This window comes from Eschrichtius robustus, chromosome 10 (assembly GCF_028021215.1).
Source record: "Eschrichtius robustus isolate mEscRob2 chromosome 10, mEscRob2.pri, whole genome shotgun sequence".
Lineage (NCBI taxonomy): Eukaryota > Metazoa > Chordata > Mammalia > Artiodactyla > Eschrichtiidae > Eschrichtius > Eschrichtius robustus.
Window position 1 is genome coordinate 108,250,261 of NC_090833.1, and position 13,212 is coordinate 108,263,472.

General features: G+C 43.8%; 1 protein-coding gene across 1 annotated transcript in view; it reads left to right on the top strand.

Annotated features, from left to right (window-relative positions):
- Positions 1 to 1,017: 1,017 nt before the first annotated feature.
- The window catches only part of EPHX2 (epoxide hydrolase 2), a 64,667-nt gene continuing 52,472 nt past the window's right edge, over positions 1,018 to 13,212 (top strand). Inside the window, exons 1-2 of the mRNA XM_068552946.1 lie at positions 1,018 to 1,220; positions 11,569 to 11,653. Of these exons, the coding sequence (XP_068409047.1) occupies positions 1,120 to 1,220; positions 11,569 to 11,653 (186 nt within the window). The 5' untranslated portion in view covers positions 1,018 to 1,119. The remainder of the gene's footprint in view (positions 1,221 to 11,568; positions 11,654 to 13,212) is intronic.

The window sequence follows — 13,212 nt, forward strand, 5'->3', positions numbered from 1 at the left end:
TGCTAATGGCAAGTTGGAACATCAGGCCAGGAGTATGTTTTAATTCATGGAGCTGACTACAAAGGCACAGAGAGTCCAACAACCCGTTTGCAAGCACAGCTCGGACACTCCTAAGGCTTAGGTTTTCCAGAAACACAAATGAGCCAAGAGTGTGGTTTAAAACAAAGCTCAAACATTTTTAGGCAGCATTAGTATAAGAAGACTGTACAAAGGGGTAATCATAGTTCACATTTATTCCTTCTAAACTTCATTTCACAAAAGACTGGGATGGACATATTCTGGGTTGGCATACAATACCTGGAGCATGATATTTTATTCTAGAAATACATTTTGCTTTGACAAAGAAGAGCGTGACTAGAGGCTCATGGTCAGGATAGTGACAGACCTGTAACTATATGTACAGAATCTAGAAAAGAAGGGCAACAAAGCTATTACTTTACTAGATATGACAACCAAAACAAATATAGAGGATCCAAATATTTAATGAAGAAACTTTTGGCATCTCTCTCTCTCTCAAGGGTCTGTGGCCTCTGGCTCTTTCTCAGGGCTCCCCTTCTCTCCGGGCCTGCCCAGACTGTGGAAAGTCTGGCAGGTTCTCTTTTAGCGGTCAGCCTCTCCCAGAGCTGGGTCCACCTCTTCAAGCAGCCACTGCCGGGGCGCGGGGTTACTTAAGGCTAGGCGACGGAAGGTGATTCATCCAGAAGTGAGATTCTAGCCCCGGGTCCAGGCGCCGGGAGGCGGTGGAGATGGAGCCCGGGCCGCCGTGGGTGCGGGTACATCAAGGGAGGCCCGGTGGGACGCAGCGCCGGCGGGATCAGGACAAGGGGTTGGGGCGGAGGTGGGGCGTGGTCAAGTCCGGGACAGGGGGCGAGGCGGAGGCCAGGGCAAGGCGAGCGGGGGAGGGGGGCGGACCGGGCCCAGAACAGGGGCCGGGGCGGGTGTGGGGCGTGGTCAAGTCCGGGACATGGGGCGAGGCGGAGGCCGGGGCAGGGGCGGAGCCGGGGCCAGGACAGGGGGCTGGGACGGGGCCGAGCTCGACTTGGGAGGCCCCGTCGGCTCGCCGCTCTGGTCCCTCGCCCCGGCCTTCGTCCTGGGTGGAAGGCTGAGGTGCAGGCAGTCATGGCGCTGCGTGCTGCCGTGTTCGACCTGGACGGGGTCCTGGCGCTGCCCTCGCTCGCCAGCTCCTGGGACCGTGCGGAGGAGGAGCTGGCGCTGCCCAGGTAAGGGGACCCGGGCCGCTGCCCGCACTCAGAAGCCTGCGCGGGTGGGTCCGGGCGGCAGGGGCGCGACCCCTTGGAGAAGTTGCCTTTCGGGACTCCTAGCCCTGGTTTCAGATTGCTGTTGGGCGAGAGCGCTAGGTGAAAGGTTAAAACAATTACTCGACCCTAAAGTACCAGTGTGTGTAACTAGATCCACTGTCTTTCTAAATGCTGGTTATTTAAATCTCTCTAAGGACTCCAAAATTGACCTTTATATTGAAAGCTTTTCTCAAAGTAAGAGAAATTGCTCCCCGAGCTGTCTGCTGCCCGCTTACTTCTCTGTAATGGAATGGATGTTAAAGACCTAAGCTGAGGTTTCTAGAGAAAAAAGTCCTGTGCCCTGCACATTATAACAGCAAACCAGAAACGGCCCCAAAGCGTAAGCACTGGAAAATGGTAAACAAGGAAGCATCACCAGTAAACGTGACGTTCAGGAAGAGATTTCAGTGACATCAGAAAATATCTGTCATAATAAGTGCAAAACAATTAACCCACCAGAGCGTACAACTATTTATACAACATGGAAACTATGGAAAAACTGTTTTTCAAGTATGGAAAAAAGCTACATGTTGAATATGCCTGGAAGAAATATACCATAATATCCCTCTGGCTGCACCAATTTACATTCCAGTCGGCACTGCACAAAGGTTTCCCTTTCTCCACATCCTTGCCAACACACATTATTGCTTGTCTTTTTGATAATAGCCATTCTAACAGATATGAAGTGATATCTCACTATGGTTTTGCTTGCATTTCCTGGAAGCTCTTTTATCCACAGTGTTGTTTCACTTTTTTTTTTTTTTTGGCCCATAAATTTTATTTTTTTTAAAAAAAGACATAAAAAGGGCGTAAGCTACAATATGAGATATGTTTGTACCTGTGACCTCGTCTATGTGGGAGTGAACATGACTTGTGAATATACAAGTCACAAGTATACTTGTGAGTATACCAGTGAATATACTTGAGAGTATATTTGTGAGTACACAGGTCACAAGTGTACAAGTTTACAGATGTGGGGAATTTCAAAGAGCACTGGTCTCTGAGTCAGACCCAGGTTAAAATCTCAATTCTAACACTTAGCGTTGGGTGACCTTGCTTAACCTGACTTAGTCTTAGTCAACTTAACTGAGACTTTAGTCTTAGTCTTAAAATAAGAAAACACCTCCCCCAGAAATTTTTGTGCTAGTTAGATTAGATGACATGTAAGGTGGGTGGGTAGCTGTGTTCCTGATACATTTTTTTATTTATTAAAGTCTCATGCACATTCAGAGTGATTATTGGGCATATTTCGTTCATCTGGTGTGACACTGACTCACACATTCTCCCTGTGACCACGGTCACGATTGTTCCCAGAAGCCATAAACAGGTTATAGCAAACCTAGCTGACCCCAGGAGGTCAGAGTCCATGACTTTGACCTTATTAGCCTATGGAGTCTGTGAACTAACCATGAAGGTGTGAATTCAGACAGTGAGCCTCAAGGGCCTACCTTGCACTGGGCATTTCCAACTTGCTTGCTATCTGGTATAAAAACTCAGACATCCACAGATGCCATAGTTTAAAATGAAGGCAGTGCCACGAGAGGTACAGAGTTCTTAGTTGCTTCAAAGGCGGGAGAGATTAGGTCTGATCAGGGGGAATCAGGCAGACCCTGAGAAGGCAGACCGTGAGAAGGCTGATAGGCTGCTGATGAGGAGAGATGTGAAGGGAGGACTTTCCAGGTGAGGGAACAGCATGAGCAAAGGCTGGGAGGTGGAAAACAAGGAGAGTTCACAAAACACTGAATATTCCAGCCTAGCCAGACAGGAGGGAAGGCATGAGAGGGAAGTGGGGAAGTTGGCTGGGCCTGCACTGTAGTACCACGCGAAAGTCAGGCTGAGCCTGTACCTAATTTGATAGCAGTTGACTCTGAGTTGAGTTGGGGTGGAGATGTAGTAAAATAATTGTTGCTCACCATCAGCTGCGGTGATGGATCAAGTACATTGGCGAGAGGAAAGAGGCCACTGCTCCCAGTTTAAGATTTGAGAGTTTGGCAGCTGGAGGGGGAGCAGTGTGGAGAGATGGTGAAGCCCGGTGGAGACTGGAACGGAAGCAAATGAGACCTTCTTGAGCTAGGAGTTTGCAGGGTCATTGGCATGGAAGACGAAGATGAAGATGAAGAATCCAGGCTCCAGGGCCCAGCGGAGGACAAAGGAAGCCTGTGAGGCTGGTGTTGAAGCTGAGAGTGCATTAGGGGGTGAGGGCCCAGACATCTGTAAATACCTGCCTGAGGACAAGGTGATGCGGGGGCCAGTGGCTGTGCTGAACTCCAGAAGTGGAGAGATTGTTGAATACCTGGGGTGAAACAGAGAGATGCAGATTCCTCCAGCATCATACAGGGGAAGGAGGGAGAGGGAGCTCCAATCTCATCTGTGGTCCTCCAGACCAGAGGCCGCTGAGGGTGTGCTTGCTGGAGATGGTGGTACCTTGGCAACTGAGGCTGACATGATCTGGAGGAGCCAGGATGGTTCCTTGAGATCCAGATCTGACATGTAGACAGTCATCGTGTGCTTCATTTAATACCTTCTCACCCAGCCTCGTGGAGGGTCTGCCTGGCACCACTGGACTGACTGAACCCTTGGAATGATTAAAGTGTCAATTTCTTTCAAAAATGTTTACCCTAGAACTTGAGGTGCTTGTCATATGCAATGCTCAGTGAACATTTTCTGAGCAAGAGAAACAAGTGACCAGCAAATACAGAAAGAGTATTTGAGAACCAGGACTTCTACTCATATCCTGTGTGCTATTTCAGGAAATATTTATTGAATGTTTCCAGGAGCTTCTGGGGCAGTTCCCAGATTTGGGGTTGCTTTTTCCACCTCTGGGCTTTTCTGTACTCTCTGAAGCATCTTTCCTTATTTTTAATTTTACATATGGGTTTTAATTTGACAACTGATAGCATAAATGCATTCTTATTATGAAAATATTCAAATGAACAGAATAATGTAGAACAGGAAATGTAAGTGCCTCTTCACCTTTCCTTGTTCCTCTCCCCATCCCAGATATCATCTTAGTTGATACATAGTTCATCTATCCAAAACCAAGGGTTTAGTTTGTTTGTTTTCATAATTTTTTGGCAGTAAAATCCGACCTGTCTTCATTTGGTAGCAAGTCTGATCTGAATAAGCATGAGGCTATTTATTACCATTATCTATCCTACTACTGTAAATAATCACACATCTCACTGTAAACATATTAATGAGTTTGATTATGAAGGCTGCTGCAGGCTCTCCTGGAGATGTTACTTAATATGTGGTATATCCCCCATTTTACCTTTACAATCGGAAAAATTCTGACTTTTGAAACTCATCTAGTTCTGAGGTTTCAAATAAGGGATCCTCAGCCTGTCACTTATTTATATGAATTTGCAGACACATTTATGCATAGATTGGTAGGTAGGTAGATTGGTAGACAGGTAGGTTAAAAAAAACACAATAGAAACATAGAACATATATTGTTCTAGGTTTTAATATTTTTACGGAATTTTAACTATTTTATTTCATTCGACAGTTGGATATCTTCTGTGTCCGTTTACATAGATCTACCTTGCTCTTTTTAACCACTCCTTAGTATTCCACAATATGGAAGTGCCATAATTTATTTAACCATTTTTCCCTGTTGGTGGACATTTATTTATTTGTTAGTTGTCACTGTTACAAATAATATCACTGTAATATTTCTGTAGGGTAGTTTTATAAAAGTGGAGTTGCCAAGTAAAAGTGTATGTATTTACATTTAAAATATTGACAGATCCTGCCAAGCTGTTCAAAAAATGCTGTACCTGTCCCAACATTGCATGAGAAGGCCAGCCCAGATCCTCCCTGCAGAGGAGATGATCCTCTTAAACCTTTTTTTTTTAAATAAATTTATTTCTTTCTTTATTTTTGGCTGTGTTGGGTCTTCATTGCTGCGCACAGGCTTTCTCTAGTTGCGGCGAGCGGGGGCTATTCTTCATTGCGGTGCACAGGCATACAAAATGTATGCAATATAATCTGATTTAAAATGATGGCTGGGAGGGAGAAAGAGGAGTATTGTTTAATGGGTACACAATTTTAGGTTGTAAAGATAGGAAGATGAAAAAGTTCTGGAGATGGATAGTGGTGATGGTTGCACAACAATGTACTTAATGGCACTGATCTGTACACTTAAAAGTGGTTACAACGGTCAGTTTTAGGTCCATATTGTTTAATGTATCGGTTAAAGCTTGAGTTTCCTTATTTATTTTCATTTTGGATGATCTGTCCATTGGTGAAAGTGGGGTGTTAAAGTCCCCTACTATGATTGTGTTACTGTTGATTTCCCCTTTTATGGCTGTTAGCATTTGCCTTATGTATTGAGGTGCTCCTATGTTGGGTGCATAAATATTTGCAATTGTTATATCTTCTTCTAGGATTGATCCCTTGATCATTATGTAGTGTCCTTCTTTGTCTCTTGTAATAGTCTTTATTTTAAAGTCTATTTTGTCTGATATGAGAATTGCTACTCCAGCTTTCTTTTGATTTCCATTTGCATAGAATATCTTTTTCCATCCCCTCACTTTCAGTCTGTATGTGTCCCTAGGTCTAAGGTGGGTCTCTTGTAGACAGCACATATATGGGTCTTGATTTTGTGTCCATTCAGCCAGTCTGTGTCCTTTGGTTGGAACATTTAAACCATTTACATTTAAGGTAGTTATCAACATGTATGTTCCTATTACCATTTTCTTAATTGTTTTGGGTTTGTTATTGTAGGTGTTTTCCTTCTCTTGTGTTTCTTGCCTAGAGAAGTTCCTTTAGCATTTGTTGTAAAGCTGGTTTGGTGGTGCTGAATTCTCTTAGCTTTTGCTTGTCTGTAAAGCTTTAAATTTCTCTGTCTAATCTGAATGAGATCCTTGCTGGGTAGAGTAATTTTGGTTGTAGGTTTTTCCCTTTTATCACTTTAAATATGTCCTGCCACTCCCTTCTGGCTTGCAGAGTTTTTGCTGAAAGATCAGCTGTTAACCTTATGGGGATTCCCTTGTATGTTATTTGTTGCTTTTCTCTTGCCGCTTTTAATATGTTTTCTTTGTATTTAATTTTTGATAGTTTGATTAATGTGTGTCTTGGCATGTTTCTCCTTGGATTTATCCTGTATGGGACTCTCTGCACTTCCTGGACTTGGTTGACTATTTCCTTTCCCATATTAGGGAAGTTTTCAACTATAATCTCTTCAAATATTTTCTCAGTCCCTTTTTTTTTCTCCTCTTTTTCTGAGACCCCTATAATTCGAATGTTGTTGCGTTTAATGTTGTCCCAGAGGTCTCTGAGACTGTCCTCAATTCTTTTCATTCTTTTTTCTTTATTCTGCTCTGCAGTAGTTATTTCCATCATTTCATCCTCCAGGTCACTTATCCGTTCTTCTGCCTCAGTTATTCTGCTATTGATCCCTTCTAGAGTATTTTTAATTTCATTTATTGTGTCGTTCATCATTGTTTGTTTGCTCTTTAGTTCTTCTAGGTCCTTGTTAAACGTTTCTTGTATTTTCTCCATTCTATTATCAAGATGTTGGATCATCTTTACTATCATTACTCTGAATTCTTTTTCAGGTAGACTGCCTATTTCCTCTTCATTTGTTTGGTCTTGTGGGTTTTTACCTTGCTCCTTCATCTGCTGTGTGTTTCTCTGTCTTCTCATTTTGCTTAACTTACTGTGTTTGGGGTCTCCTTTTCACAGGCTGCAGGTTTGTAGTTCCCGTTGTTTTTGGTGTCTGCCCGCATTGGGTGAGGTTGATTCAGTGGGTTGTGTAGGCTTCCTGGTGGAGGGGCCTGGTGCCTGTGTTTTGGTGGATGAGGCTGGATCTTGTCTTTCTGGTGAGCAGGACCATGTCCAGGTGTGTTTTGGGGTGTGTTTTGGGGTGTCTGTGACCTTATTATGATTTTAGGCAGCCTCTCTGCTAATGAGTGGGGTTGTGTTCCTGTCTTGCTAGTTGTGTGGCATAGGTGTCCAGCACTGTAGCTTGCTGGTCATTGAGAGGAGCTGGGTCTTAGTGTTGAGATGGAGATCTCTGGGAGAGCTTTCACCGTTTGTTATTACATGGGCCAGGAGGTCTCTGGTGGAGCAATGTCCTGAACTAGGCTCTCCCACCTCAGAGGCTCAGGCCTGACACCCAGCTGGAGCACCAAGATCCTGTCATCCACATGGCTCAGAAGAAAAGGGAGGAAAAAAAAAAAAAGAAAGACAGACAGAAAGAAAAATAAAATAAAATAAATAAAGTTATTAAAATAAAAAAATTATTAAAAAGAAAAAAGTAGTAAAAAAAAAAAAAAGTAAGAAGAGAGCAACCAAACCAAAAAAACAAATCCACCAGTGATAACAAGTGCTAAAAACTATATAAAAAAAAAAAAAATGGACAGACAGAACCCTAGGACAAATGGTAAAAGCAAAGCTATACAGACAAAATCACACAAAGAAGCATACACATACATACTCACAAAAAGAGAAAAAGGAGGAAAATATATATATTTATAAAATTTTAAAAAAAGAAGAGAGCAACCAAATCAATAAACAAATCTACCAATGATGTTAAGCTCTAAATACTAAACTAAGATAAGCATAAAACCAGAAACAAATTAGATGCAGAAAGCAAACCCCAAGTCTACAGTTGCTCCCAAAGTCCACTGCCTCAATTTTGGGATGATTTGTTGTCTATTCAGGTATTCCACAGATGCAGGTACATCAAGTTGTTTGTGGAGTTTTAATCCGCTGCTCCTGATGCTGCTGGGAGAGATTTCCCTTTCTCTTCTATGTTCGCACAGCTCCTGGGGTTCAGCTTTGGATCTGGACCTGTCTCTGCGTGAAGGTCGCCTGAGGGCGTCTGTTCCCCGCCCAGGCAGAATGGGGTTAAAGGAGCAGCTGCTTCGGGGGCTCTGGCTCACTCAGGCCGGGGGGAGGGAGGGGTACGGATGCGGGGCGAGCCTGCGGCGGCAGAGGCCGGCGTGACGTTGCAGCAGCCCGAGGCGCGCCGTGCGTTCTCCCGGGTAAGTTGTCCCTGGATCACGGGACCCTGGCAGTGGCGGGCTGCACAGGCTCCCGGGAGGGGCGGTGTGGAGAGTGACCTGTGCTCGCACACAGGCTTCTTGGTGGCGGCAGCAGCAGCCTTAGCGTCTCCTGCCCGTCTCTGGGGTCTGCGCTGATAGCCGCGGCTCGCGCCATCTCTGGAGCTCGTTTAGGCAGCGCTCTGAATCCCCTCTCCTCGCGCACCAGGAAACAATGGTCTCTTGCCGCTTCGGCAGCTGCAGACTTTTTCCCGGACTCCCTACCGGCTAGCACCGAATCCCGAGCTTCAGCTCCCAGCCCCCGCCCGCCCCGGCGGCTGAGCAGACAAGCCTCTCGGGCTGGTGAGTGCTGCTCGGCGCCGAGCCTCCGTGCGGGAATCTCTCCGCTTTGCCCTCCACACCCCTGTGGCTGCGCTCTCCTCCGTGGCTCCGAAGCTTCCCCCCTCTGCCACCCGCAGTCTCCGCCCGCGAAGGGGCTCCTAGTGTGTGGAAACCTTTCCTCCTTCACAGCTCCCTCCCACTGGTGCAGATCCCGTCCCTATTCTTTTGTCTCTGTGTTTTCTTTTTTCCTTTGCCCTACTCAGGTACGTAGGGAGTTTCTTGCCTTTTGGGAGGTCTGACGTCTTCTGCCAGCGTTCAGTGGGTGTTCTGTAGGAGTTGTTCCACATGTAGATGTATTTCTGATGTATCTGTGGGGAGGAAGGTGATCTCCACGTCTTACTCCTCCACCATCTTGAAGGTCCCCCGCTAATCTCTTTCAAGGGTTTTAATTTCTCTTAATTTTGTAGTTTTTAGTGTAGAGGTCTTAAACCTCTTTCATTAGATCTATTTTTGTGTTTTTTTTTAATGCTAAGGTAAATGATATTTTTTAAAAATTTCATTTCCAATTGTTTGTTATCATTTCTTTTAAACCATCTCTTTCCTGTCCTCAAGATTTTTATTTTGCTCTGTCTTTAAGTTGACTAGAAGTCTTTCTTGAATTCTTTTTCCAGGAAAGGCGTGATAGCAAACTGTCGTATTAGTTTTACCTGTCTGAAACTGGTTTGTGTGCTTCTCAGCTTATCAATAATCAATGTTGTGGTTGGACCAGTCCTTGTGGTTCTACTGTGACTGCAAGACGCCCTTCAGGAGTAGTCATCAGGGAAAAAAGTAAAGGTTTGTTACTTACAAGCCCTGGAAATTACACAGCACTCCTAGGGCCACACAGTGAGGACGTGAGGAGAAAGAGAGCGAGCACATGGGCCCGAATTCTGCTTTTACTGGGGATCATGGTGGGGGCCGCCGTGGTTTTGTGGGCTCACTCTTTATCGGTGAATTTAAAACAAGAGCAGGAGTTTAAAGCATGGGAAGAGGAAAAACCAAATGACCCAACTGGTCAGTTATTGAAATCAACCAAGATCTCTAAAACAAAGGCGCCTCACTGGACATAAAGTAAGTTGTCTGCAGATAGATTTGGGGGGTATTGTTTCTAGTTATCTGTTTATCTCAATGTCTCCTGAGTATTACTCCACAATCTTCTCACATTTAAAGTTGCAGAATAGAGGGCTGTTATCAGTCTGAATTGTTTTTCTTTTGTGTATAATCTGTTTTTCTACACAGAAGGTTGTCTGTTATACTTTCTTATCCCAGGAATTAAAACGTTTCCCTACTCTATGCCTGCTGTGGTTCTTTTTCATTAATTTTGCCTGGTGTTTGGCGAACACTTTTGATTTAAGAGCTCAGATTTTTCTTCAGCCCAGAGACATCTTCTCCCATTATTCCTTTGACTATTGCTTCTCTGATCTTTCCTTCTGTGATTTTTCTTCTTTATTGAAGGAATTTGGCCTCCACAGGTCTTATCTTTTTGCACATTAATTTTAATTGCTTCATCATTTTACTCTTTGTTCTTGGAAAATTTGTTGGGTCTTTTGATTGACTAATTTCATTTTCTGTAATAGCCATTTCACTGTTCACTGCTTTTATTAACCTTAAAATTTGAAAGTCATGCTTTCCAATGCCAACAACTTATCTCAAATTGCTTCTTTTTTAAAAAATACTGCCTGCTTTTGTCCTATAGAGTCACTGACATCTCCTTCCTCTATAGCTGTATTCTTCCTTCAGTTCCTCTTCTTTTATCAGCCCCTAATCTTCAGGCATAAAAAACAATTTTCCCTTTGCTTTTCCATCTCACTCATCCACTGTGTAATAGTTATTTGTTTATATGTTGCCTCCCTTGTTCTCCTGTGAGCTCCCTAAGAATAGATCCAAATTTTTCCATTTTTATATCACGGCATCTGGCACAATGCCTTGATGCCTTCGGTCCTCAATGCAAGATTGTTGAGTTGAACTGTATGTTGCTCCTTGAAATTGGATGGCAGCTGGGGAAGGGCATGAGGGATCTTTTCGAGGTGATGGAAATGCTCTAAAACTGCAACGTGGTGATATTTGCACACCTCTATAAAATTACTACGAGTCATTGAATCGTACACTGAAAACATGTGAATTGGGTGTTATGTAAGTATAATTTAACAATGCTGTTTTTTAAAAAAGACAACCGATGGCAAAGATGTGCCAGAGCCACTGCGGATGCCGGAAAATTGAGCAAGGCTACAAATAGTCGGGATTTTTTTTTAATGTTTTGTCTAAAGTTGATTATTGTTACCTGCAAGACGGTGAGTCAGGTAAAAGGTTGTTGACTGTTATCAGATATGAAACTCCCAGATATTTGTTCTCTTAACACGGGAATGGTAAATACTTTTAACTGGGTTGCCAGTTCCAGTCCATTGTAAATATTTGCCTGGAACACTGTCCTAAGAGGGATCATAAATCAGTGTGTGGATGCAGTGGTATAGGATGTGGTGATGGGTTATTAAAATCGGCCAGGGATTCGAGGGAACAGAGTTGTGCGGGCATGCCAGGTACGTGCCATCCATTATCTGGCTGGTGTCACCCAGCCAGCCATGCTGGGGTAGCTCAGCCACTACTGGGTGTGGGAAATGATGAAGAAAGTGGAATGGGACCTTATGTTTTGTAATGTAGGGAAGTGAGAGGGTAATGAGCTGGTGTCTCTCTGTGTCTGCTACTCCTCAGGACCACATATAAGAGATGAATATGCATTGAGGTGTATTAATCACCTAGGGTTACCCTAACGAAGGACCACAGACTGGGTGGCTTCAACAACAGTTCCAGAGGCTAGAAGTCCAAAATCAAGGTGTCTGTCCCCTACCTGCCATTGTGATGAAGTCATTTGAACATTCCTGATGTTTCTTTGTGTCTTGCAGAGGCTTTCTGAATGGAGCTTTCATGAAAGGAGGCCCAGATGGTTCCAGTGCCCGCATGATGAAGGGAGAGATCACATTTTCCCAGGTGTGGCGACACCTCATAGACCCCCTTGAGAAGGTGTTCTGTAACTACACACCCATCTCCCCCTCTGACCGTAAGCTCCGTGAGGGCAGGGCCATGTCCGCCTCACCCGTTTACCCCTTATAACACTTAACTCACAAGGCGGGGCTGGAGACATTTAAGATTGTTTATTGTCTCTTTGATCCAAGCAGAGGGCCACACCCCAGTGATTAGGAAATTTCCAAGCCCTTGAAGATCTATGCCAGGGAATTACAGCAGCCAGAGTAGCTGTTTTTTTTTCCCCCCTTAAGCTGTGGTTAAATACACATCACATAAAATTTACCACCTTGATCATTTTTAAGTATACAATTCGGTAGCGTTAAGTATATTCACGCTGGGTAACCAACACCACCGTCCATCTCCAGAACTCTTTTCATCTTGCAAAACTGAAACTCTATACCCATTAAACAACAACTCCCCATTCCTCCTTTCCCCAACCCCTGGCAACCACTATTGAACTTTCTGCCTCTATTTAGCTACTATACATATCTTATATAACTGGAATCATGCAATATTTGTCCTCTAGCGGCTGGCTTATTTTGCTTAGCATGATGTCTTCAAGGTTCATCCATATTGTAGCATGTGTCACAATCTCCTTCTTTTTTAAGGATGAATGATATTCCATTGTATGGATAGACTACATTCTGTTTATCCATTCGTCTATCGATGGACATTTAGGTTACTTCCTCCTTTTGGTCATCATGTCTAATGCTGCTAGGAACATGGGTGTACAAATAGCAGTTTGAAATCTTGCTTTCAGTTTTTCTGGATATATATCCAGAAGTGGGATTGCTGGATCATAGGGTAGTTTTCCATTTTTAGTTTTTTGAGGAAGCACCGTAGTGTTTTCCATAGCGGCTGCACCATTTTACATTTTCCTCCAAACAGTGCACAAGGTTTCCAGCGTTTCCACATCCTTGCCAACCTATTATTTTCTGTTTTCTTGATAGTAGTCATCCTTAGTTATTTTCAGACAAGGGCCACTGGGTCAGGGGAAGTTTTGTTAATTAATAACTATAAGATGGGTGGACTTTGGAATCTGATGTCGGGATTTGGACCATAGCTCCCACTTACAGACGTGTGAGCACAGCAAGTCACAGAACCTCTCAAAGTCTCAGTTTTGCCACCTGTAAAATGAGATCGATAACATGCTCCGTCTCCTAGGTTGTTATGAAGCTTGAAAAGTGCTTAGCACAATGCCTGGCACGTAATCAGTGCTCAATGAGTAGTAGTTATTGTTGTTACTACAACCTCGATTTTTTTAAATTGAAGTGTCGTTGTAGATTATTTTTAAATAAAGTAATCAGGATCTAAAACCACTTCAATTCTCAATTAGTGCCTCGGAGAAGAAAGGCTATTGAGAATCTACTCTATGAGCACACAGATAAAACAGTCTGTTGCTTTTTTCTTAATTTATGAATTACAGCCACCTATCAGTCTAACAGGGAACTTGGGGCCCATCCTAATAGAAAGCAAAGCCCACCTTTCCAGTGAAGACAAGTGTGGTCTTAGCGTGGGGAGTG